General features: G+C 38.1%; 1 protein-coding gene across 1 annotated transcript in view; it reads right to left on the reverse strand.

The window, feature by feature from the left end:
* Window positions 1-918: 918 nt before the first annotated feature.
* Window positions 919-27,166, reverse strand: part of DNER (delta/notch like EGF repeat containing) — a 143,939-nt gene continuing 117,691 nt past the window's right edge. Inside the window, exons 9-13 of the mRNA XM_075098792.1 lie at window positions 20,951-21,073; window positions 17,647-17,760; window positions 16,418-16,549; window positions 8,835-9,081; window positions 919-2,000 (exon numbers count right to left, since the gene is read on the reverse strand). Coding sequence (XP_074954893.1) covers window positions 1,889-2,000; window positions 8,835-9,081; window positions 16,418-16,549; window positions 17,647-17,760; window positions 20,951-21,073 — 728 coding nt within the window. The 3' untranslated portion in view covers window positions 919-1,888. The remainder of the gene's footprint in view (window positions 2,001-8,834; window positions 9,082-16,417; window positions 16,550-17,646; window positions 17,761-20,950; window positions 21,074-27,166) is intronic.

A 27,166-nucleotide genomic window follows, 5' to 3' on the forward strand; every position in this document is an offset into this window, starting at 1 on the left:
TCTCACAATAAAAATTACATTTTAGCAACTCTAACAGCTTGATTTGCAATAATTTGGCTACCTCTTCTCAGCATTAATTGTGCAAGTAGTGGAAAATAATTCAATTGCTATGACTATAACCAGAAGCTGTAATAATAATTAAATTGGAAATTAAAAGTAACACATCAGATGCACTCTGCCCACCTAAACACGGCAGTAAAACTAGTGGCAGCATTTTTCTCTTCACAATTCTTGATTACTTTTGTCATTAGTGGCTGATCTGAGGTCTGGTGATGTCAGCGGTTGCAAGGAAAGCCTGAGACAACAGCTATCCTCACACAGCAGTGATCAAAGTTCCTGGTGACATCTTTTTTCTGTCTGGAAATGTTATTGATTAGAAATATGAAGATTTTGGATGCATTCCAAGATTTCTCAACATTAAGAGGTCAGCTGGAGCTTAGCCCTTCATTGCTTATCATGTTTTAATACAACAGTACTGACTGGCTGTAGCACAGCACCATGCAGCAGGATCTATAGGTAGCTACAGCAGTTTGCCTCTATAGCATGCAGTCTTGGCTTCCCCCAGCAGCAGGCCTCTTTGAAACTCAAAGTCAAATCAAGCCTACTCACATAAACGGGTTGTTCTGTGACTAAACTTTGCTCTTGCTATAACTTAGAGCCCAGATTTGCAGTCAGACCCACTTAGGAACCGGTTGTGGTGCATATGGCCTGGACCGCAGGACTGCATCTTTACTCTGGTGCTTTATTTGTCTCACTTTGAGAGATTACCTTGATAAAAAAGCCCATTTTTTTCCTTTTGAATTTAACAGCTTGAAAATCTTCTTTTGGCATTATTTATAGGACATTATATGCTCATGTCCTTTCAAATTTATAGACAACACTGCACTTTAAAATGAAGAAAAACAAACAGCTGCAATCTTCACTTGATAACATTTATTCAATATTTTCTGAAATAAGCAAGAACTTTAAGAAGCCCATAAGCAATCAAATACAGCCACAAAAACCCCATATTGATCCTAAATAAGAAGCACTATGAGAAATACACAATATTTCATGAAACAATACTGTACATCAACAAACTTTAGGAAACAAACAACTCAAACCATATGCTTAGTTTACTCACAATATAAAAAACTTTAACCTTTAAAGAAAAATATAGATTCAGTCCAATTGTAAGATGCAATCCCATGCCCACTGAAGTCAATGGAAGATCTCTCATTGATTTCAATGTTTAAAGGATCATGCCCTTACTTTGCCTCAGGAGGCACTTTAATTATTATACAAGGCCTAGCCTGAATACTATTACAAAAATGTCAAACATCAACTCAAGAGTATGTTTCAGCAACTTTCAGGAAATTATGGAGAAATAGGTTATCTATCCATGCATGGAATAAGGCAAAAGCTAATTCATTCAGATTAGGAATAATAATTTTTACTAGTTTCTTTTTCACAACACAAACATTTTAGACTTTTTTCATCAATGGATATATCATATTATGCTTCACATTTTTCCTACCTCTACTGAGAAAGCTGGCACTGACAAGTCATAAAGAACTCCTCATTAATTACTGTTTTCTGTTCTGTAACAACCACAAGAAACTTATCTGGGTTTAGTAATAGTGTCTACCAAGAAAAAAGCACACACTATCATAAGCTTATGGTTTATAGAGCTCAAGGTACATTAAAATGTAATTAATGAAGTTCACAAATTCTGTTTTAAAATATTTTTCCAAACTAAAAGCTGCAGAAAATTGGTTCTTAAATATTCTACAGAAAATTCTGAAGCATCTAATGGTTTAAATTACTGATTATGCTTTCTTCTTAAAAATATTTAAATTAGGTTAGTAGCCCATCCTTTTGAAAAATAATCCAAAAAAGATACAATAGATTACAAATCTTTTGTCTTAATCAGTGTAACCAAAGGTTTGTCATCTGGGCTGTAATCTTCATAAGCAATGGGGGTTGCATCATACATTGCAGGTCGGGATTTCTTGCCAAACCTGGAAACAAAAGAAAGCTTTTGGTGACAAAGAGAAGTATGAATGAGTCAATGGCAACAACCCACTGAGTTATGCTATGCAGTCAGAAACAAACCCAGAGAGCCTTGATAAATTGTATTGCAACATGCCAGAAGTACAGAAGTTTAAATATCTGAACCATGACTTTTGAAATATATGTATCAAATTAAAAAAATGTTTTGCAAACAAGGAACAGATTCCATATCAAAGGCTACAGGAATTTTGCTGTGGAATTCAGCGGTATCAGAATATGGGAAGACTGTGGAAGGCAGGAGTGAAACTGATAGTTTCAGCGAGGCCAGAATTTTATATTAGGGCCTGCTCTAACAACCAATATTAAGGTCAGGTCATGTATATTTACAAAAAGTAAATCATAGACAACTATGTGACATTTGCATTTGGAAATGCAATAGTTGTGCACTGAATTGAGTTACATGCTAAAGACAAAGCATGTAGCAAAGCAACATTTTAAAAAATTACTTTTAAATCTTTGCTCACCTGACATCCACTTGAGAATCAAAGTATCAACACGCTGCATGCTATTTGCAGCACTGGCAAAATTAATGGCAGTTAGGGAACTGCAGTGCCACATAAACATACTAATCTAGCAACGGTTCATAAGCAACAGACTCACATCAGCAGCATGCTCCTCCTGGGCAACCAGCACTGCTAAGAACCAGGCTGTATCTGCCTTGCACAGAACCGCTGCAGCCGTATCATTGTGGCCCCAGTGCTGGCATATCCACAACTCCTTTAGGTTCCTTTGCACTGCATAGACAGTGTATCACCTTTCTGATCATTTATTAAGGTACAAAACCAGTGCTAAAAATGCAACTTGAAAGTGGAAAAATTACTAAAGTGTCCTGATTACAATTATAGCAGCTTTAAAAACAAAAAGGATCAAGTCTGCTTTCCTTATGGACCTGATGCAGAGAATATTAACACAGAAACAGACTTATTTATATAGTGATCCACACTAAGGATTCTTTTTATCCCCTTCTTATGTACCTTATTAAGTCTAGATTAATTTAGGTTTTGCACATTGGAAGATGAAATTCAGAAAATTCAGGTTTTGAGGATAATATTTAGACCAAACCAAAACTAACTTGATTTTCTTCCAAGATTTTTATACAACTTTCTGACTGTTCCAATTTAATTCTTGGCTGTTTTCAGTGATCTACAATTGTTGACAGAACTAAAATGGCCACAAGCATTATGATCTATGTGGTAGAAATTTCATTTTTCAAAGTACTTCAGATGTCAATAAGGCCACACTAGATGCATTTCCATGCATGAGTGTCTGCTTTCATCTATAGTTTGATAAATACAGACAGGCCACATTCAGTCATCAGCATCATGATGGATAAACCTGATTTTCTGTAAATGAGATAAGATTCCAGTAACTGAATGAAGGAGTCAAGTTATAGCATCTTACTAAATCAGAGGCAGCAATGAATTCTGAATCACCGTTCTCCTCCGTCACTCTCAAGGGTTTAAAGGAAATAGAGCTTTGCATAGATACAAATGCTGATGAACGCCATCCCGTGATTTAAGTCAAATTTTGCCTTTTCTGACAGGTAGAGAACACATGGCTTGTTGCACATGGTGAAGCAGTACAAAATCTGTTCTCTTGTGGAGGTCAGGGTTGACATGTGCCCCTAATTAGAAAACGCTGAGAAAAGACCACAGCACATGTGCTAGTTGTTTGTGGCCTGGCTGAGCCATCTAGCTAGCAGACCACATTGCTTTGATCTGGCGGTTCAGAAGCCAGTCCCTGCTCGTAACAGCAAACAGAGTTAACACAAACCTCAGAGGTCTCAAAACAGAATTGTTAAATGGGAAGTCTTAGTTCAATGGTTGTGTATCTGGTAGGATTGCACAAGGATGCTATTTTATCATTTCATTGACGATATCAAAGAAAACATAAAACAATTACCAATACAGTCTGCAAGAGACAACAATCCAACGGGTAATAAATAGCGAAAAGATGCAGGTCCCTGCTACAGAGTGTACCAGATCAATTAAAAGGCTGCTTACAAAAAAAGCACACACAAACAAATGTAGAGTGCAACCAAATACAAGATTGTTCATCTAACAAAGAGCATACACTGTGTGTGGAAATCTCAGTCCCGAGTCTGGAAAAAGACTGGAAGGGCACGATGGATAATCAGTTTAACATTAGCTTTAATGCCAGACTGTGTCTGATCGACAAATATGTGCTTAGAATGGTAAACAGAGTGTATCAGTAGGACTATGGAAGTTCTACGGCCTCTGCATCTAGCATTGACATGTCTATTCATGAGTGATGATACTGTTCCAACGTGTACATCAGAGATACTTACCAGTGGCATAGACATCATCACAAAATCAAGTAAATTAAATGAGAATTATAAAATATATTTTGCAATGAAATATCGAATAAGAGTGACCTGTGTAACTTGACAAAGAGAGACTGAGGGTTCCATGACAATTCTGGGGAGAGTATATATTCAGTGTAGGAATTCTTCCTGGCACAGGCAGCTCCATGTGTGCGTGTGTGTGTGTGTGTGTGTGAGAGAGACAGAGACTGCTAATTCTGCTTCACATATGGAATGGGGTTGCCCCTCCACTTCCTTAGAAGGACATTTCAAAAGATAGCTAACCATAGAGAGTCATTAACCTCAACAATGCCATCCAAGTAGAAGACTTTTGAGAATATTGCATGGCTGAACCCCAAGGGAATGGTATCCTCCAACTTCTGTGGGATAGGCTGGAGTTCAAAGTTTCCCCAGAAGAAGAAAGAAAGCATGTGTTGCAACAAAAGCAGCAACTGGTATAAGGAGTCCACAAATAAAGTTTAAACAAGAGAAGGAAATGAGAGAGACCAGAATTTAAAACAAAAACAAAAAACAAACAAACAAACCCCCCAAAACACCGCATATCCTCAGGAGGAAGGGATTATTTTTGCCTCCACAGGAGGAGAATGAGAAGATTAATTTCCTCTGCATTATTCAGAGAAAATGCCATGTGTGCAAGTGGTATTTTGCATTCCTTAGTATAATTGAAGTATAATCCTAGAGTTCCCACAAAGCTGAGACTCTGGCAGAGGACATATATAAGCAATTGACATGTGCTGTGGAGACCAGAGTACTTGTGCGTGTGATCATACTTTCACAAAGAGGTAGCTGACTGAAACTCATCACTGAAACCTATGTCAGGAAATGGTAAGAAACAAGCAAGTGCTGAAGGTCATCAGATTCAGGAAGCTTAAGATGTCACAGTCTAACACAGCCGAGTTGAACACAGGAAGATAGAGAATGTGCAGCAGAGAAAAGCTTACCCTGCTGTGACAAGATGACTTAGGCAGAGTCTGATGAACCAGACTCTTCAACCCACAAATAGAACAAGACTCAGCACGTGAAAATAAAAATTAAAGAAACGACACTGTGAGTAGTACATGAAGTCTAATGCTAATTATATCTAGACACACATAAGGTTTACAGTATTACAGTTTCTGTAACCAGACAGATGCTTTTCTAAAGTGAATGATCCAGTTTCAGCAACAGATCCTTGTTCCAGTTCAGTGAAGTCTTACAGCTGCGGTAGCCAGTGGTCAACTATTTAATTACAGTGTTCTCTTCTGGTATTAAAATGCGTAAGCTTTAATGTAAAAGGAATATCTATTTACTGTCTGCATGATGAACACTAAAGAGAGCTGTGTTTCACCTGGTTAGAAAACTATCTAGCTGTAATCTGCTAATCCTAAAAACATTCTCTGGAAGTAGACATTTATCAAGCACATTCGTCTTCTCTTACAGCAAGTAAAGATCAAATTATAAATAACGATCAAAAAAAAAAAAAAAAAGACCTGCTGAGAAACAGGAACAAGAAATTTTAAAATAATTTACTGAATATGCAACAAGCATCCACATTCCCTGGAAACCTACTGACTTCAACAGAAAGCTTACATTTAAAGAAAATAATCTACTCATTTTTCCTTAGGCCTCCATTTTCCAAAATTACTAATAAGTTTGGGTATCTAACTGGGAAAGGAATGATTTTCAGAAAATGTTGATAATCTATTATTTGAAAGTAGATCTCTTAGATACAACAATTCTGAAAATTCAGACCTTGATATTTTTAATATGCAGATTTAAGAGTTTATGCAAAAATAACTATAAAAGTTGTGCTCCTTTTCCTGGATTGAATTGACCAAAGCTGTGTTTTATATCTTCCTGAAACCAAAATAAACACGATCATCTTCACACTAAACCTCTTTGAATGACTTGACAGCTCTGTCTCGCATTTTTATAAGGCATCCATTCCCTGAGAGGCACAGAGAATTATTTAGAATGAAAACATTTATTTTCATTTGCATTAAGTAGAAACACCTTTCCCAAGATAGGGAAGCCCTTTATTGATAGTTTCCAATAATGTAATTTTTAACTGCATAATATGGATCTGAAAAAATCATCATGAATATATCCCAGTCTAAGACTTCTTTGGAGGTTATCTAACCCCAATGAAAACTTGTTTTTTTAAATATCTGCCTTCAGTAATAAACATAGATTCATTCAGAATAATCCGGACAGTAGCATTAAAGACCGGAACTAGCCCAGCTTCCAAGATTTGAAAGGTTTCATGCAAGAAATCTTTTACAATTTCCATTACCTGCTGGTGAAACTGTAAAAGGTGGGGAAAACTCAGATTAAAAAGATCCTGCCTTGCTGGTACAATTTTCCTTGGTATCCTTAGATAGAAAGCTACCAAATTTGCTTGAAGAAATAGGTAAAAAACCCAGGTGTTTCACACTGTTCCTCAGGAGACCAATTCCAGTCCTTGGGGAATTGTAAAGTACCACTTCAGCAAGTAGTAACTGAACAGGATTGACACATTCATCACTGCTGCAGTAGTAGAAGGGAGGTGTTTAATTTGGAAGATTAACAGTATCATTTTGCACCTTGCTCTCCAAGCTTGGAGATGTGTAGTACACAACAGTAGACATTCAGAAGGCCAAATAATAAAAATCTATAAACCTTTTATGGGCCTTAAAGCAACTCCCTCCTCTCCCAGTACACTATCAAAGGAAAAAGGAGTTCTCAGGGTGTGTATGGTGTGGAGATGCTGAGCTCCTACTGGAAGAGATGTAAGGCTAAGTGGCAAAGGAGACTTCAAGGGAAGACTTAAAAGAACACTGATTTTATTGCTATGTTAAATCAACTACACATATCTTTCTTTTTAAAATATTTACTAATAGGTTTTGCCAATGAACGAATGTTTTATTGCAGATCTAGTTGGAACAGTTTAAAGAGCTACTGCCCAAAGCTGCGATGTGATTAACTGAGTCTGTGGGAACTCCTCATCCATTTCAGATAACTTTGATGGTGGTACAAATTAACCTATTTAATTTGCACTGAAACAGAACTGGAGTATTTGGAAAATGAGTTACCAGCAACCACCAACCAATATGCACACATTTCTCCATGTCAACGCACAGGAATGTGTCTCCCTCCATTCTTTTAAAAGCATTTTAATGGTAACACACATAAATACTCTTGGTGGAATTTGAAGTCATCTTGACAAATGAAAGAAATGGGAAAAAGAAACAACAAAGATAGAAATTCTACCCTATTAAGAGAGATGTCAAATACAGAAGAAACAATACTGACTAAGAAGCAAAATGGCACAGAGGATCTTGGGATGAGGAAAAGGTCTAACAAATCACAAAATTAAATTAAAAAAAAAAAAAAAAGAAAAGCAAGCAGGTTTCATTTTCAGATGTATGATCAGAAATGTCATAAATAAGATGCAGGAGGTGATTACTGAGTTCATTTGGAACAGGTAAAGCTTGAGCCAGAGAACTATTTCCAGCTTTAGGGACCACCCTTCAAGTGAAGAGGAAGACAACCTGGAGTGTGTCCCAGGGAGACAATAAAGAAGCTCACATGATCCAGCATTTGACACTGGAATAATGGGTTAGTTTAGGCTAGGGAAGAAAAACGTTGTTTTGCTTTGTTTGTTTTCATTATAAAAAAGAGGGGCGGGACATGACATCTGATGTACATGATTACAGTGATAAATTATTCTTCATGACAACCTGAAGAGCAGTAAGAAAGAAGCAACCTAATTCATAGCAAAGAAAATCTAGGATGGATTTTAGGAAAGCCCTTTCTAACTCTATTCAACTCCTTTGGAGCTTTTTAAAGCACAATTGTTGGCAGGGAGCTAGGTATAATTAATGCTATATAAGTGCAATAGCTTACACTCAAGCTGTTGAATCTCTTCCAGTCCTACTTCTGTATTTTCCTGACACACCATGCCCTGGCCTGCAAGTGCTCTATTAAACTTAAAAGTCAAAAAATTACTATCTCTAGGAAAGCAAGTAAGAAAGATCCTAATTTTGAGCCAAACAGGAGCACAAATAATCTGGTAAATTAGTCACAAAAATCAATGTGACTTTGCTATCTAATCGAATTACTTGTGCGTCTCACTTAAAGAGTATTTACATCCCAAACAGAAGATCTTACAGGCTAAGAACTCTGTATCTGTCCCTCTTCACCAGTTACACCAAATAAATTCAGAATAACTCTCTGTTTTCAAGGAGTTGTGCTGGATTATCACACTTCAGATGAGAACAGAATAGGTATTCTGTATTCTATCTATAGTATTCTATCTAGAATAGATAGAATCAAAAAAGAACAATGAGCAATGCCAATGATCCTGTCTTTTCACAGTGAAGTAGCCCGTTTTCTGCCAACAGCAGTTAATTGCACTATGTACAGACTGAAATTATGTATCGTAACAGATTTGTTTTAAATTACCACCCCCAGAACAAACCTGGCATGTCGGATAGAAGCAATTGCACTACTGAATTCACTGTCAATGCTTCTACAGTTGTAAAATTCTTCATAGGCTGGCCTAGAAGAGCCTTGATATTCAATGCGGCTGATGCGACATATTCCCACAATCAGAATGATCAGCATCAGGACAAACGCTACGCAGAGAGCCCCAATTATGATGTAGAGGGAGTGACGAGGCATATTTGTTAGACTCTCTGCCATATGCCCCGACTTCCACTGCAGATCTGTTGATAAGAAAGAAAAGGTTACCATTAATTAGTAATTTCTATCCTTCCTGCTGAAGAGAATTCTTTTATGATATCCACTTTCAATATTTCTGTGGAGACTTTGGAAGCTAGAGGGATATGCAATTTGAACCTTCCCAGGCTCTGTTATGGATGTGTCACCATGCCTAACATGCAACAAACTTGAACAGCACTATCTTGATCCTTCACCTGTCTTTTTTGTAGATTTTTAAGATCATATAGGAACACTTACCTAGTTTGATCTCCTGTATAACCCAAGTCATAGAAAGTTACCTAGTTATTCTTGCATTATGTCATCATATACTATAGGCTTTCTAAAGGCAGGCAGGTTTTATGTAAAAGCTTCTAGTAATCCACCAATTCTTTTGCAGTTTGTTCTAATAGTGAACACTTCCACTAAAATATGTGATTTAATACATATTAAACATGCTTGGTTTTTAATTTGAAACACAGGTTTTGTATGCCTATCTCCACAAGACTGCAAAGACTTCAAAACCAGCATTTCAAGGACAAAAAGGGCATCTCATAAGGTGCTACAGTACTGAGCCCACTAGAGTCTTCTCTCAAGCATAACTTCCCTGAAAGGTCCAAAAGCAGACCTTAAAGTAAAGCCAATCTGGAAGAGGCTTCTTGTATTTATGTATTCCAGACTTTCTTTATAAATATTCTGAATACCCAAACTACTGTCTATCAATGCCAAACAGGTTGTCTGTCAACTGCCTATGTCCTCAGATCTGTTTCTCTCTAGCATCAGTCAGATTATTTCTAATTAACCTGTACTTCCCTCTACAGTTCATTTTTGGAAATCTTTTAAGCCTATGGTCTCATATATTGTTTCAAACCAGGAACAGACTTGAATCATTCTGACTACAGAAATGCGACACTCTGTAAAAGTTATTTCTAGCAGGTGACTGTTCTTTTCAAATGGACTTCTGCTCTGCACTGGTTTAGAGAATCCCTTTAATCACAGTCTGGGAACAGGGCTACCAAGCATATGCTCTGGGAATGTTAAGATATTCTTAGAAGTTACCTCTCAAGGATGTTGATGATGGCAGGTAACTGATTCAAGCACCTGAGCTGAAATCACAAGTTTAGTGGCATCTATGATCTTCATCTATGGTAGAAATACAGGGGAATGTATATGTACAGGGAAAAAAAAATCTATTTTAGAGGAAGGTAGGGAGAAAGCCTGAGGCTGTAACACGTGGGATTCACCTGGGCAGAGCTGGAAGAAATGATTGCTCTTTGTTTACAATAGTAAAGGTTGTCCCGGACTACCTCTGAGCTTGGACTTGCATAGACTTCTTGTCCATGAATGTGAGCTGAGTTTACAGGACTGACTGCTTGTTTGTGTTATCTTCTTTAGAGATCAGTAAAGTTCTGATCATCCTGAATTATTCAGTGATTTAATGTTTCTAAAGTGCTGTTACTGCAATTTGCCCAGTCAGGATGTGAGGGAGAGAATACAGCTGTGCTGTCTGCAGTTTGGATGGGTTTCTATTTGTGTTCTGCGGTACATTCATCTCACACGGTGGTTTCTGTCAGGTTGTCAGACTAGGCCAAATTCAGATCTAATGTGCACAGATACATGGCAAGACAGTTCTGATTTAGATTCTGTGCCTCCCATCTCTGGATGATAAGGATGAGAGAAATTTCTCCCTTTCATCCTCACCAGATAAAAATATGAAGATTAACAGCTTATGCTCCAAAGATTAGAAAGAACACATGACAGCACAAAATTACGGTATTCTTAGTTGTCATAGTAATGTTCATAAAATTAATTAAGAATTAGATTTCAATGCACACCACACAGTCTACTAGAAATTCTTCATAACGTTAGTTTTCAAGTAACCACATGTTTTGGCTTACCTTGGAAACTACATTAATAATTATAAAAGGGGCAAGGTAAAGATATTAACAAATAACCATCAGGAATTAGAGAATTCATGAGACATTTTGTAAGCATTTTTACAGTGAATGCTCCATTAACATTTTAGGCAAATACATTTCATTTTGAAAGGGAAAATATCCTCTTTATAATTAAGACCAATTGAATCCTATTTAATTGGAACTGCTAACACTGGTAAGGACCATAAGATGATATAAGAAATATCATCGTTCTTCCAGGCAACATACATCTTGTCTAGTTTGTTGTATATATAGCACTTGAAAATTAAAGAGTTCGGTTTGACAAGAAGATATCCTTGAAATCCTGTTAGGGTAGTCAATTCACGCAGATAAAAGAGCTGATTAAAAAACAGAGAACTATCAATACTAAATAGTAAGTTCTACAAAAAAGACTAAGTACCAACAGCCTCCTTCATGGCTAGTAACAGAAAATCACAAAAGCTAAAATGTGATCTATTTAGTCAAATGACTCTTGAACACCAACTTGTGCCCCTCTTGAGAAGCCTGAAGCATGGCTTCGTCATGTCTTTTTCTAGCATTCAGAGGGATGGTCCAATATAAAGGAAGTCAGTATTCAGTGTTTAAATTTAATTTCCAATACATTATTAGCCATTATGTACAAATTGCTGAAACAATATGATAAGTATGGCAAGGAGATACAGAAAGATTAACAGAAGCAGATTTACTAATAGGTTCAATCTTTAGAGCTGAACAGAAATCCGTTGCACCATTGACTCAACTCCAGTGAGATCAGAAGTGCTGCACCTGTTTATAAAAGAGCTGGATATGGCCTTTCTAGATATGATTAGATTGGGTTCACATCAGTTGGGCAACTCGTAACTCAGAGAAAGACAGTGAGTGCAAAGATCTTCCCATGGATACATAGTTCTGTAGAAAAATCTGCAGATCAGAAGGCTTTTAAATCCTTTCTGCAAAGGGATTTCTTCAAAACTCAATCCCTCTCTATTTGCATAACCCTTTATAAACATGTTATAGTCCAAGCACTTTAGGAAAGCTTCCATAGCTTTGTCTATAAGCCACTGCATTGGTTAGAGAGGTTGCATGTCCATACTTATATCTGGCTACTGTGAACTATCATGGTTCCCCATAACAACACATCATTTTACTTTGATGCTATGCCAAAGTGTCTTTACTAGCAAGAGAACATCAGATATTTGCTGATGTTAAGCTTATTGAAGAAACTTTTGGTAACCCTCAAATTAAAATTAGTTGTTCTTTAAAATGTATCTTTATGTGACTATGCAAAGATTTTTTTCCTGTTTTCAACTCTGTAAGACCAATCCAAACCAGAATTTTCTAGATCACATATTTTTATATCTCCTACATTATTATTATTTATATACAATCTATTAGCTGTCCTGATTTGTTGAATAAAAAACACAGTAATTTCAACCTCTTCAATTGAGAACAATTGCCATGAACAATACTTATTTATTCTCCACATATTGAGACAGAAAGAAAAGGTCTAGTATTTCTGGTTGAGAATCAGCCTTGCAGTATTATCAATGCCAGCTAACACTCAGATCATTCCCTGTCATAGCAGTCACAAGATAAAAAAACTAATCAGTCAGTAAAAGGCTTAAAACAGCAACAACAAAGTGCTGCTGTTTCTTCTCATCATTTTAACTTACACAGTTTGCCAGTGTGTAATACAAGCAGAATATCCAAGTTTTTTGAGCAGCAGGCAAGGCCACTACAGTTCAACTATAAACAAATGCTACATGTGCAGAAATACGCACTAAGCAGAAACAATCCCCTTGTTCAAGAGAACAAATTTTAAGCAGAGTTTTATCCACTCACTTTCGTACACTTACAAACGAGGTCAGAAAGGAGTTAATATTGACCAGCTGCAAGAATCATAGAATCTTTAAGGTTGAAAAACATCTCTAAGGTCATCAAGTCCAGCCATCAACCCAACACCACCATGTCTCCTAAACCATGCCCTGAAGTGCCACGTCTAGAACACCTCCAGGGATGGTGACTCCACCACCTCTCTGGGCAGCCTGTTCCAATGCTTGACCACTCTTTCAGTAAAGAAATCTTTCCTAATATCCAATCTAAACCTCCCCTGATGCAACTTGAAGCCATTTCCTCTCATCCTATCACAAGTTACTTGGGAGAAGAGACCAACAGCCACCTCGCTACAACCTCCTTTCAGGTAGTTCAGAGAGCGATAAGGTCTCCCCTCAGCCTCCTCTTCTCCAGGCTCAACAACTCCAGTTCCCTCAGCTGCTCCTCATAAGACTTGTTCTCCAGACCCTTCACCAGTTTTGTTGCCCTTCTCTGAACACACTCCAGCACCTCAATGTCCTTCTTGTAGTGAGGGGCCCAAAACTGAACACAGCATTCAAGGTGTGGCCTCACCAGCGTCAAGTACAGAGGCACGATCACTTCCCTGCTCCTGCTGGCCACACTATTCCTGATACAAGCCAGGATGACGTTGGCCTCCTTGGCCACCTGGGCACACTGCTGGCTCATGCTCAGCCAGCTGTCAGCCAACACCACCAGGTCCTTCTCTGCCGGGCAGCTCTCCAGCCACTCCTCCCCAAGGCTGTAGCATTGCATGGGGTTGTTGTGACCTAGGTGCAGGACCCAGCACTTCACCTTGTTAAACCTCGTACGGTTGACCTCGGCCTATCAATCCAGCCTGTCCAGGTCCCTCTGCAGAGCCTTTCTACCCTCAAGCAGATCAACAGTCCCACCCAATTTGGTGTCATGTGCAAACTTATGGAGGGCACACTGAATCCCCTCATCCAGATCATTGATAAAGATATTAAACAAGACTGGCCCCAACACTGAGCCCTGGGAAACCCTGTTCGTGACCAGCTGCCCACTGGATTTACCTCCATTCACCACAACTCTCTGGGCTTGTCCATACAGCCATTTTTTAACCCAGTGAAGAGTACGCCTGTCCAAGCCGTGAGTAGCCAGCTTCTCTAGGAGAATGCTGTGGGAGACAGTGTCAAAGGCTTTGCTAAAGTCCAAGTAGACAACGTCCACAGCCCTTCCCTCATTCACTAGGCAGGTCACCTGGTCATAGAAGGAGATCAGGTTGGTCAGGCAGGACCTGCCTTTCATGAAGCTGTGCTGGCTGGGCCTGATCCCCTGGTTGTTCTGCACTTGCCTGGTGAGTGCACTCAAAACGAACTGCTCCATAATCTTTGGCCACTACCAAAGTCAAGCTGACAGGCCTGTAGTTCCCTGGATCCTCCTTCTGGCCCTTCTTGTAGGTGGGCATCACACTGCCAAGCCCTCAGTCATCTGGGACCTCCCCTGTTAGCCAGGACTGGTTAACTTAAGATGTACGCTTGAACCTACCTGTCATATATAGTGCTTAGGGGCATACATCCCTCACACGGGGAAGCAGGAATAATTAAGTAGCTAGACAGTAGAAAAGGCTCCTTCTACCCTCTCTTCTGCTTCTCTCATTTTCCCAAGTGTTCATATGCACCTCACCATGTATCTGTGCTGCAAACAGCCCAACTCTTGGTGACTAGAGCATTACAGTCAAAGGAGGACTCCAGAACAAGCATCACTGATTTCACGTAGCACATCTGCAGGGCTCAGAAAGGACGCAAGCCCATCTGTTTCCCTTTGGCATCTACTCATTCCATAACATAACAGAAACGTAATAGTTACTACGCTGAGGTACTCCAGGAAGTATGTTTCCAGGATGATTATTGCCTTCTCCAAGAACTAAACTCATCTGTCTGTCAAGCCCACTACTTATTAACTAAGGCAGGCAGAATTACACTGCCTTGATGATCAACTTAGACATGTATGTTCCAGGTATCAGTAACCTTGTCAGTAAAAGCTCATCTGAGCATCTTTTAGCATGAGCAATATGGCATACAGATCGCATGCTACATTGCGCTCCTAACCTCATGATGGTTCTGTACACACAGGGAAGTGTGTGTGTCACTCACAGAGGCAACAAAAAGGCAGTGCTGTCACCATCTCTGGACTAGCTAGCAAAGCTCTTCTGCAGTCCTTGCTTTCAACAGAAAGCACTGAATCTGAATTCACAACCAACAATTACAGGGAGAGAAGGTCATAAACCTGTCAAGATAGAACTTTTGCGTCAGTCCAGGTGTGAACAGAGTTGCCTTCTGTGTTAAAGTAAGGACTAACATCAGAAATAGAAATCAACTTAAAAAGCAGTAAATATGCTTAAGTTTAAAGAAAAGAGAGTAAAAAAAGAGAAGCTTCATATACTCCTTGTGTAAATGAGATATAGAAAACACTTTTTATTCCAGCCTTTGAGTAGGTGGCACTTCAGGGCATGGTTTAGGAAGCATGGTAGTGTTGGTTTGACAGTTGGACTTGATGATCCTAGAGGTCTTCTCCAACCTTCTATGATTCTATTTTTGCATGAATGTACAACAGGAGCTTTCTGAGTCCCTTCTGTTTATTTTTTAATCTATCACCTATCCCTGCAACATTAGCTGTGCTAAGTGGTGTAAATCCTCTCACACAAACTTGTATACCTGTATAATGGCTTGAAGGGATCTATGACCAGAATACCTGAGCATTCAAGCAGTTAAATACACAGCTAAACTCCCTAGTAAAGACATCAGCTGTAGCCTAAGAACAAGACATCAGGGAAATACAAAGCAGCTCTGTGAGCACCAGACCTACTGAAGCCTAATTTCCATTTTAATTCTTCCACAGCTGGGCTTCTTACTTTCATCCTCCCACAGATTCTCTACTGCTCCATAAGAGTGCACTTACACTGAAGCTTTTCTCTATACTAAGAGGTGAGATCACACTGAACCTGTTCCTTCAGTAGACCCACCAGTGGAACCTCTCTAAGTCTTACTAAATGCTTGTTTTGGAGACCTTTACCTTTCTAACAAAGTTGGTGGAAATCAGCCTACGATTGGAAAAGTTATTCCTGGAAAAGTTGGTATATGCATGCATACACAAGTCGCAACACAATTACACATGACTTGTTTCCTTAGGTAAGCAAGTTCAAAATTTTTTTACTGAAACATCACTAGAACTGCAGGTGCTCAGAAGTCAATACAAGTCTGTTAGGACCATGCTTAAAGCGCTATGGAAGTACACTTTACCCAAGGTAAGTATGAAAGTAAGTTCTGAAGCTTAAGTGCCATTAAAAGGCAAACTGCTTTGTGCCCAGCTGTGAGATAGCATCTCTGACAATCTAGTCCAACACATCTCAAAGTAGGGTGCCCAGAAACAGAATTTTCTAACTTGCATAGCCATTTCTGAAATGTTATGGCCTAAAATAAAATGCATTTAGCAGAATTTTCGTAATTTACAGATGATTCAGAGTATTTGTGCAGATACGTGTTTAGACACAAATATAAATATCTGTATTATAATGTATCATTTTTAGAAATTCTTAGAAAACTACAAAACTTACGTATTTCGCAGTTTGCACCAACCCATCCATGTGGACAATGGCAGGTGTAACCACCAGGCTGATCTATGCAAGTTCCAGCATGGTGACATGGGTTGCTGTCACAGTCATTTACATCAATTTCACATTCTTCACCTTGTATCGGGAAAAAAACAACAAAAAATAAACTTCTGTATAGCGGGTGCCTCATGTAACAGGTATGTCATCAGTTATTTAATTTTTCTCTAGCTGCAAAACAGCTTATAGCTCAACAGCATCTTTACTCTCAAAACATCAAAAGTATTCTGTTTCAAGAAATAAGCCTCACATAGCCTCCAAGAAGGGAATATTATCCTCATTCAACCAGGTGAAAACAAAGTCTGAGGGCTAAGTGAATTCACCAACTTTACCCGGATTATGTGTGTCTCATTTCTTTAAATATAAATTCCATCCCAAGAAAATGTGGTATAACAATTTACGGTGTATATTCTGAAGTGCTCTACAATAATGTAGATATTCAGTGCCTCTGAGAAACAGCCACTCTACAATGAAAAACTAATTCTTTTCAAAAAAATGCCCTTTAATTAGCACTGATCAAAAAGCAAGATTTGATCTACAAAACAGCTATGAATGGGTTTATCTATTACTATCACACCGGGTATTACCTTAAATGACTAACAGAGCATCAGGCTGTAAATTACCTTGACAGCAGATATTTGGATTACACCAATCATGTCAGTTTAAATACAAGGACAAAGGATTAAATGGGCTGCTTACCATTACTCTGAAAGCATAAATTGATTCATAACAAGCACTTTAGGGCTTTTAGCAATTGCATATTAAAGTAACAGAATAAGTCGTTTTTTCAGCTCAAAGTAACTAAGGTCAATGTTGAAACATTTTTCAGTATAAATGGTGTCCAATTAGTATATTGGCTTACCCGGAAGTCTTCAAAATGTTATTTTTAAAATGCAATCTAGTCTCACGCAGTAAGGTCATAAGGCATGCTAAATAGCTGTTAGCTTAGTGAATTCTGTTTAGTAACAGGCTTTTTTTGCTGCAAAATTTTTAAAGCTTAAAGCAGCTGCAAGTAATATCAAGAACTTTTCAGTCTCACTAGACTGATTGCAATTTGGTGAAGTCCAAATTAATGAGTTTCCTTGAAGAGATACAGTCTTTCTTGGTATTTTTCTTCTTCTGGACACAGTGAACACTGACAACTAGACATTCTGCGTAAAGCACAAACTACTTGCCTGTATATCCAGGTGCACAAATACACGTAGCATTTAGACCTTCACTGTCACAAGTGCCACCATTCTGACAGTTGATGTTAACACAAGGATCTTTGTATAATTCACAGTGCCTTCCTGAAAAGTAAAATTAGTAATTGCCATTAACATGATCTATACTGACAGCATGAAATCAGAGCATGCGATAACTTCACCTGGATAAGCACAGTGATGTGCAGCCCCCAAACCTGTCCTATTAGGTTAATAGTCTCATAAGACTAAAGCCATATATTTTATAGTGGCTAACCTTTCTACACACATGCCTCCCCTCTGCTCTTCCCACCCACTGTGGCTTTGGGATAAGAGAGTTAGGGCAATTTCTGCTAACAGGAACTGCTGGGGTGTCTATGAAAAACCATTGGTATAATAAAGCATAACCTGATCAGCTATCTAATATTCTTCAATCAAATGTAAACAATAATTGTCTTCAGTAAGAATTTTACATAATAACTTCCTTAATAATATACATGAGCATTCTGATGCCTCTCACTGGCTTTTGCAGGAAACTGAGGAGTATAAGTAAGGCCATAAAAAGAGAAATTAATTTATTCAAATGTATAGCTAAAAGTAAACAAATGGGTTGCTCAACTTCATGCCACTACCTTCACTCTTTCATTCTCAGGTGAATTCAGCAACTTTGCCTTGTAGAAGACAGTGCAAGCTGTATCTGGCATAGGGAGCATAAAGCACAGCAGATTCCCACCTGGGGATGGGGAGAGGGGCTCTACTGCCACTGCTACATGCATCATTTTCTCTGGATCTACTTTTCAGATAAAACTAGAAAGATCAATACATGAATGATATAATCAGTGCATGGATGGCACTGAAACACAAAAAAACCCCTGTACATATGTGAATAATGAATGGGACTTTGTTTATAATGTATCTACTACAGTGAAATTAGCTTGCATTTAAAATACTTGGTTAAATTTATCCATTAATTTAAGTTTTAAGTCTAAATCTAAGTCTTATTATGATTCTTTGCTTGGGAACGAATACAAAGTGACTACTTAGCTAAAATCCTAGTTATCTTTGCGTTTTCTCATTCTTATAATTTTTACAAGAATTTCAAGAAACTGAAGAGCAGGACAGGATTCTGAATGCTTCCATGTGATAACACTTACAAATTACAAACACATTTTTCACTTTTTAAGGTGGTTCATGTTTCTATACCCTTACTCTTGTGCAAACTGTAAAGATGAGTAGTCAATAAAAGCATGAGGTAGTGAATGACAGTGAAGGAAATATATTGCTTGTGGAGATTACAGAACCTGGAACGATGGAGGTCTAGAAAGGTTAGACAAATACGTGTGAAAAGTGGACATGCAGCTGATCCTGCCTTACTCCTTCCCAACCTCTTTCATGAAGGCCAATTGTGTTGCACTGGAATTGGACAGTTTGTGAATTTGAATTTGGAAAGTTTGAGATGCAGAACTATACAGAGGTAAAATTCATGAGAAAATAGTCTTTAGAGAAAAGAATATGAGAAAGAAAAATCAATACAAAAAGGGAAGAAATTGGACACGTAATGTATCAGACGTACACAAGCAAATTTATTTAATGAGTGCATGGTTAAAAGGAATGAACTTAGTTCTGTAGCGTTCAATACTGCAGTTATGTACAGCAGTGCAAGCTTATGAGTTATATAAAAACAAGCATCTTAATAGTGATAATTAAAAATATTAAAAAGCAACTTTTTAAATATATATATATCATACATATACACACATACACACACGCGCGCACGCGTACTCACTTGCTACAGACCTGCTGAAATCATTTGGTCAGTCTGCCAGCAGCAAAAGAGCAGAGCACTCTAGTTTGAGCATCCTGCAGCTAAGCAGCAGAAGCCAGCAGAGCCAGAAGCCCACAGGTACATGCTGGCATATACTTCAGTCCAGACCAGTGATAACAGCTGTTGTCTATTTGCCAGCCATGGGTATGGAGGCAGAACGGGGGACTGCAGATGGGCTTGGTAAAATTGAGGCTTCTAATGGCCCACATGGTATCTTGAGCTGCGTACCTCATCTCTATTCAGTGGTGTCACTGAATACCTTAAGTACTAGAATGAAGAAAGCTTAGTAGTCAGCAAAAACTGCTTACAGGACCAGGTCCCCTGCTCTCATTTAAAGCAAAATGTGCTGCGGACACAATGCTTTCAGCTGCATGTACAGGTCAGATGACAACAGAACCTGCAGTCCTAACATTATGGTTAAGTGCTCTTTAAACTGTCATGAAAAGCTGAGGTGCATTTCCTCGCTAAGCCTCTAAAATGATGAATTTTGTATCTGTTGTCAAAAAGCAGTGCAATCACCAGCAGGAAATACATATTGAGCCTCAAGCAGCTGTTAAGTGAGCATTACTTATCAACACAGAGGATTGATATGCTTAATGAGAAAATGCTGGGGTAATGTTCCTTAAAGTAATTCTTTGTAAAATGTATATATTTTTTAATACCATAACATATAAGATTACATTCAAAACGTTCTCACAGCATGATCTGAAACAGAATGCACAAAGAAGCATCATTTTGGCCCTCCACAGAGGGACATGTCACAGACAGCTGATATGTGCTGCTCAGTGTAAAGCTGAAATCCACTGTGAGATAAAAGATTTTGTATAGCAAAACACATACTTTTCTGCTCTATTTTATAAATTACTTAAGAAATGCTGAAGACCAATTCCATTTGAACTTATCTAGGAATAGCTGCAGTTAACATGGGAAAGCAGTCACAGACCTATTACTGTCTTTGGGCTTTATGGCCTTCTAAATGAACAATCAACACAAAACTTTCATTTTTATTCCTTAGTGCTAATCTGTTTCAAACACTTATCTTTTATTAGTATGCTTTTAACTCACTTCATTGGAGAAAATAAATAAAAAATTATTTGGAAAGCCCTCCATGTAATGGCTTCTAATAATAACTGATGAAAAATTTTAATTAACAGTTATGTTTTCCTCTAAAAACCCATCACTTTCTAACATATCTTAAAAACAGCATAAAAAATCACACCTAAGAAGAACAGAGAGAAGCCATTTGTCCCCAGACAAGGACATACATTTCTCTCAGACCAGCTAAATCTGAACTATTCAATTGAATAAATATTATGGGATCAGGATGTATACTGAAGTTTGTTTCCATTAATTCTGGATGTGTGATTAATTTCTGCTCAGTGGAGGATATTGTATACTGCTGTTTGTAACAGAACCTATAAAAAAAAAAATACACAGAACAACTCAAAAACCAAGAGGCAAACCCCATCCTACCTTCATATTCAGCAAGGCACATGCACTCATAGCTATTGACGAGGTCTCTGCAGGTGGCTCCGTTCTGGCAGGGTGCGGAAAGGCATTCGTTATATTCCTCTTCACAGTAAAGGCCATGGAAACCTAAATCACACAGAGAGGAAATAAAACAAGCTATGAAACACTTCCCAGCAATTAAGCTACCATAGATTGTGGGCAGGTGCTTGCTAATTGAAATATACTGTGTAGACAGATACATGTTAAGACATTGATTTTAAGGATATCTGCTCGCCAGGTGAAATTCTAAAAAAAAAAATTTTAAATCCTGGAAGCATAATGTTCTGAGAGAAGCCCCAGATACTGCCCCTGCAATAAACCACAGTGAGGCCGTAAACACAGAGGCTGGTGACCAAGCCTTCTCTGAACAACGCGAATAACCACATTCTCACTGTAAAAAGGAATAAACTAATATCGATGTATCTCCTAGCTTTCTTGGATTCTTGCATCAAAGCCACCTTTCATCAAAGTGGTGATAATTGTATAACAGTAGTTAGAACAATAATGTATTTTAACTTTAATGCTGTACAATGTCAAAACACTGTAGAAGCATTAGGATACTTAGCTTTTACAGTATTCCCAAGCCGTAGGCAGGTATTATGGTCTGATTATGCAAAGAAAGTGGGAGCACACAAAAGCAATGAGACTGCTAATGGCCACTGAGTCATTCGTGTCATGAGGTAAGAAACACGGAGTTAATCCACTTGAAATAGCACTTTTCTCATTATTTAGTGTGTCATACGATCATCAGTAGTTGAAATTACTTTCTAGATATAGTGTATCAGGTCAAAATAGTACCTACTCATATTGAGTAATAGCATAAATTAGTACAGTGGAACAGTGGAAATAAACTAGCTGTAATGCTAAAATATGTTTGCCTGATTATATTGGTTACTTAGTATTAAATACGAAGAATCATAAGCCTGGTCATTCTGAAGACTAATATATTTGATACCAAGAAGCTTATTTAATTCCTCTTCAATAGACCCAGGTTGTATTTTTGTTAATGAAAAGCTTCCTCTCGTCTTTCTTTTTACTTTTTCTTTTTTCTTTTTTTTTTTATTTTCTTTTTTTTTTTTCTTAAAGGAGGGTCTTTCCAACTCCAGAAACAATATCTAAACTTATAGGCTATTAATGCCTCAACAAGAAGTAAAAAGAAAACAGTTCAGTCATAATCCTTAGTAAGTACAAATCATGCATTTAAATGCACCATAAGCACTGCTTTCTCCCTGACGGACAAGCATTGGCACAGAATAGCAGTAAAACTGCTAGTGTGTTTGACCAAGGAAAAAAGTATGGGGCAATTTGCTCAAGTCTTTCTAAATAATTTCCCCCTTCTTTGGGGGCTCAGAAAGTGCTTCATATTTAGCCAAATTACCTTTAGGGGAAGCTTCAGAATTTAATATATTAAACAAAATATGTGTGTACTTTTTTGAAAGTACAAATATTTCTAATAAAACATGCATCTTTCATAATATTTACCCCCTTCCTGGAAATTACAGCAAGTAGTTGAGTGGCCAGGATTTTGCATTTTCTACATCTCTCAACTGCTAGCTACATGATGCTAATAACTGCAAGTCAGAGCATCTGACATGGGGCATCACACAGCCTACCTGCCTCTCAAGAAAACCAAAGACCACACAGCTAACGTCAACTGAATTGACTGGATAATTAGAACAAATCATTGCTTCGGATGTTTTAGTATACAGTTTGGATTCATGAAAGCATACCACAATCTCTTCTTCACCCATCCACGAAAAGGTGAGGATAGAAATTTTAGCCATGGTTACTGCACACTCTCTTTCCTGCTGGCTTCTTATTTTATATTTGTCTGGTACTGAAAACAATGTAGACTGGGAAATGTTTTATTTGTTTTAAACAAAATCTTGCCTCTATTTGTCAACTTTGCTCAGTGTTCTTGAAATTTCATTCTGATTAAGGTCTATATTACACATTTAAAAAAGCAGTTTCAAATATGCTTTCTTATTAAAAACATTGTTTCACAAAGAACAGTCATACAGAGAAGATATGTCATGGTATGTTAACAGTATGTAAGGACACTCTTCCCACACCTCTACCATGGATTAATTTTGGTTAGATCAGGCGTTTAACCTTCTTAACTCATCATAGCTGATACTCCCCTCGACCTCCTATTAGTGATATAATACTATGAATGTGTACTTGTAATAGACAATATAACACCATACATTGGAACAGTGCTTATATGCTTTTAAAAATCTTGATTTACTCATTACATATACTTATAAAAGCAATAGATGAATGAGCATACAATGAATAAAGATGCCATGGGCATGAGTAAAGATGCCAGGGAAAAGGCCTAAAACACAAAGTGTAGATTCTGCAGTGTGATTTTACTTCTACAGATAATCTCTATTTAGGAGTAAAACTTAGAGACATGAAATCAGGGTATCTTTCATGAACAAAGAACCAGAGAGAGGCGGATTCTCATCTTAGTAAGTGGCAATCTATATTCAGTCTCCTGGTCTAAATTTTCCCCCAAGTTCTCACAGAACCATAGAAAATACAGCAAATGCCACCTCGAGGCACCATTTCCATCCCCCACCCCTTTTATGGATAATTAAAAATAAATCTGTATGAAGACACAACAGGTGCTAGTACAAGATGTATACGCACCGTTATCCATTTGATTTTGCACAAAATTGTCTTTTTACAGTAAGTAGTTACTTGGACTAGTAGGTTATTAAAACATTTCAGAACCACTTTCTCCAAAGCTGTTAGCCAGGCAATACATAATTACTTATGTTAAATGTTATCATTTTTTTATTAGCCTATGACAAAGTTTATCTAGCTTATGATAAAGGGAAATATCCTTATGTTGTGACATCTGTAGCCAACATACAAATGACCAAAACCAGAAAACTTAAAAGAAAAACGTGTGGGAATTGCCTGTGTTGAATACAGATGTAATTCAATATTTTGAGGGAAGAAGAAAAAGTTTTCCACGTGTTACACACTTCTCACCTTCCAAAGGGAGCAGGGGGAAATTGGCGACTGAAGCATTGTCTGCTTTCCAGAATCACTATGAACTGTCGTATCACCTCCTTAGGATTAAGACAGCCCACGCTGTCAGACAGTGCTCACAGTGAGGGAAAGATATTTTTTATCTCCACGAGAGGGCAGATCTTGCCCGCACACGATTTCACCTTCATCATCCTCACCCTGGTGCCAGCATCTTCCTTCTGCTGTAACTGATGGGAGTGGAAAAAGTTCTGCTATGGGACCAGGCACCCAAGGGGAAAGACATGTTTCTTCTCATGGAGCTAAGAGGAACCATATAATTTTTAAAAAGTGTTTCTCTTTGTATTAATGCTTTTAAATTATACTGATATATAAACCATGTATTATGCTGAATTCATACATATATCCCCCCAAAAACTATGGGAAAAATTTCTATATGTTCATTTAAAAATGTAGATGGAAACAGGAAAAATTTTCATAGATAACTTCAGAATAACAAACCCTAGTAAAGTTGCTTCTTCTCTTTCTAGCAACATTACAGTTCTGCTGCTTTTACATTCACAAGAAATGCCAAATACAGCTATTTGCATCTTTCTGGTGTATAACCTTTCTGTGGACATATTCAGAAAGAAAGAAACAATACCTACGTCAGCAACACTTCTCCAGCTGCTGTGTCCTGAGCAGGGAAAAAAACACATTGGGCACTGCAGCTTCAAAAAGGGCAACTAATATTATTAAACTTCCTTTTCCCATGTCACTAGAAATTGGATATGCTTTAGATAACAGCACCTTCATGAACTCAAGCAGAACTTGCCAGTGATGGTCCCATTCTGATGTGCTCTCTTCAGAGGCTGGGCAACAGACTGGGAACCTAAAAAAAAAAACCCCTAAAATAAAGATGTCCCTACGTTACCTCTTCTCCCTCTACATGACTGCACGTCTGCTCCTGGTCTTTACAAAGGCAGGAACAGATATGTTGCCACTCTCCTCTGGATTCCCAAATCTTTCCCTTTCTAAAGCAACAGGGAGGCTGTCTTGAAGAGGCCAGGATACTTGCCTGACCCTCTATGGCATGGTCTTCAGACAGCTGCGTGCCAAGGTGTGCTCTCTTTGCACATGGCTATGTTAAGAACTGCAAAGGGACAACATGTGAAAGGGAACACACAATCTGTGTCATGCAGGCTGATGAGGAGAAGTCATGGGTTTTATCAAAGCCTTTGAGAGCATTTGACAGCAAAAGATACAGCAGTGCTTGTCAATGTCTTAAGAATATCTGCACTATCAGGTTCACAGAAGAGGGAGGGACAAGCTTACTATCGCCTTTATAAATCAATAAAGAACAAAGTTGAAAGCTTTGCAGGCTTTCTTAGACACCAGCTCCTCACAGGGATTCCCTGGGCTTATCTACACTTAACACCAGCAAATCAAGGCAGCATGACAAAAACCCCATCTTTATGGGAAGGCCTAGTGGGATATAATGCAAGAGAGCTCGATCTTGCAGGGAACTGCATCAGTTCATATATGGCCACTCACTAACACAGTTGCAGGTGTTCAGTTAAAGTCTGAGCTTATATAGCAATTAAAGAAGAGAAAGAGAGAAGAGTGGTTCCATATGGCAGGATATGGAAGGCATGCTTACCAGCCACGGCCAGATTGCATGGAGCATTGTCTTAATGTAGAAGTGGAAACAAGATGAGGAAACAGAGGCAATAAAGGGCTCACAGACAGTCTGAAACTGGAATTAACCTAAAGTCACTTCTGCCAGAGCTTGCATTTCCTGCCCCAGTTCCAAAATGTGAGAAGGTAAAAGACAGAGAAAAGAAAAATCGCTACTGCTACTGACAAATGTTGCACCTGCCTCTGCAAAAGTGTCGAGATAAACCTACTCTCCTGTAACCATCTACTAAGCTACATGAGCAAAAAATCAAGTGCAGAGGAAACATACTCTACAGTACTACTTCTGAAGTTGCCACCACTCTTCATACCCTGTGGAATTTTTTCTGACATGCCCATACGTTCTGTATGTGCTATCATATATATTTACAAAGTAGAGGGCAGATGTTAATGCGTGTGCATGTGCTTTGCAGTTTCAAACTCCATACCCCTATCTCTTTAAGACGGCCAAATGCAAAATTTTGCTGCAATATTAAGTTATTAAATTTCTAGATAGATTTCTTTACTTTGGGCCAGGCAAAATTAAAAAGAATATACTGAATATGTGCATTTGAAATTGGTAACAGCAGCTCTATTAAAATAATGGAGTGTAAAGAGGGGAAAAAGTTTAAGAGGAGAAAGAAGCTGCTTTGGGATTCAGGGACTAAATAAACATTCTATGAACACACACATTGGGATCCCACTGGTTTCATGAACCAGGCTCCAGATGAGAAATCCAACAAATGAGTACAAGAATTTTTATCGAGATTAGCTCTTTAACATAGGGTACACATGAAAACACAAGACAAACTATGAATCTAATGTCCAAACACTGGGTATTTCTTTATTACCTGTAACGGGACATGTGATAATTATTAATTATTTGGGTGTGTAAGCATATAATTAAAGATTTAATGGTAAAGTTTCATGTGCAATTGAAACATCACACCTATAATATGAAGTTCGTATTATTGCATTGGCCTTTGAATTCCACAGTGCCCTTTCAGCAGACATTTGAAAAAGAAGTATATTCAACTTAGAAATAACTTACACATTTTTCCCCTCCTTTCTGGAAATGGCAACTTTCAAAAGTATTAGGCTGTTTTCCAATATAACTTATACACATTAGTTTTTCTATAAAAACTATTAGATGATTTAGGTTATCCATAACGATGCTCACAATGAAAGCCAACACACAAAAAAAGTAGTAGTAAATGCCTGGTTGTGTGTGCTCTGCAAATTGTGCAGATATGCAAGTATAATAACTACCCTTTACCATTCTTTAAATCTGTAGACTGGCCAAAAAAACATGGAAACCAAACTACCTACCAAGCAAGACGACTTTCAGAGACCTTGGGCTAACTGGAACTGCTTAAAATTCCTCTTTTTAATTTTTGAGGCTGAAGTAACACAGACGAAAATCCAGCTGACACTATGCCTGCTAGTAGAAACAGTGCATAAAGGAAGGATGGCATTCAGGTCACACATATAAGCAAAACTCTGCAGCACTTTGCTTCTGTAATAAGA

The sequence above is a fragment of the Phalacrocorax aristotelis genome, chromosome 7, assembly GCF_949628215.1.
Source record: "Phalacrocorax aristotelis chromosome 7, bGulAri2.1, whole genome shotgun sequence".
NCBI lineage: Eukaryota > Metazoa > Chordata > Aves > Suliformes > Phalacrocoracidae > Phalacrocorax > Phalacrocorax aristotelis.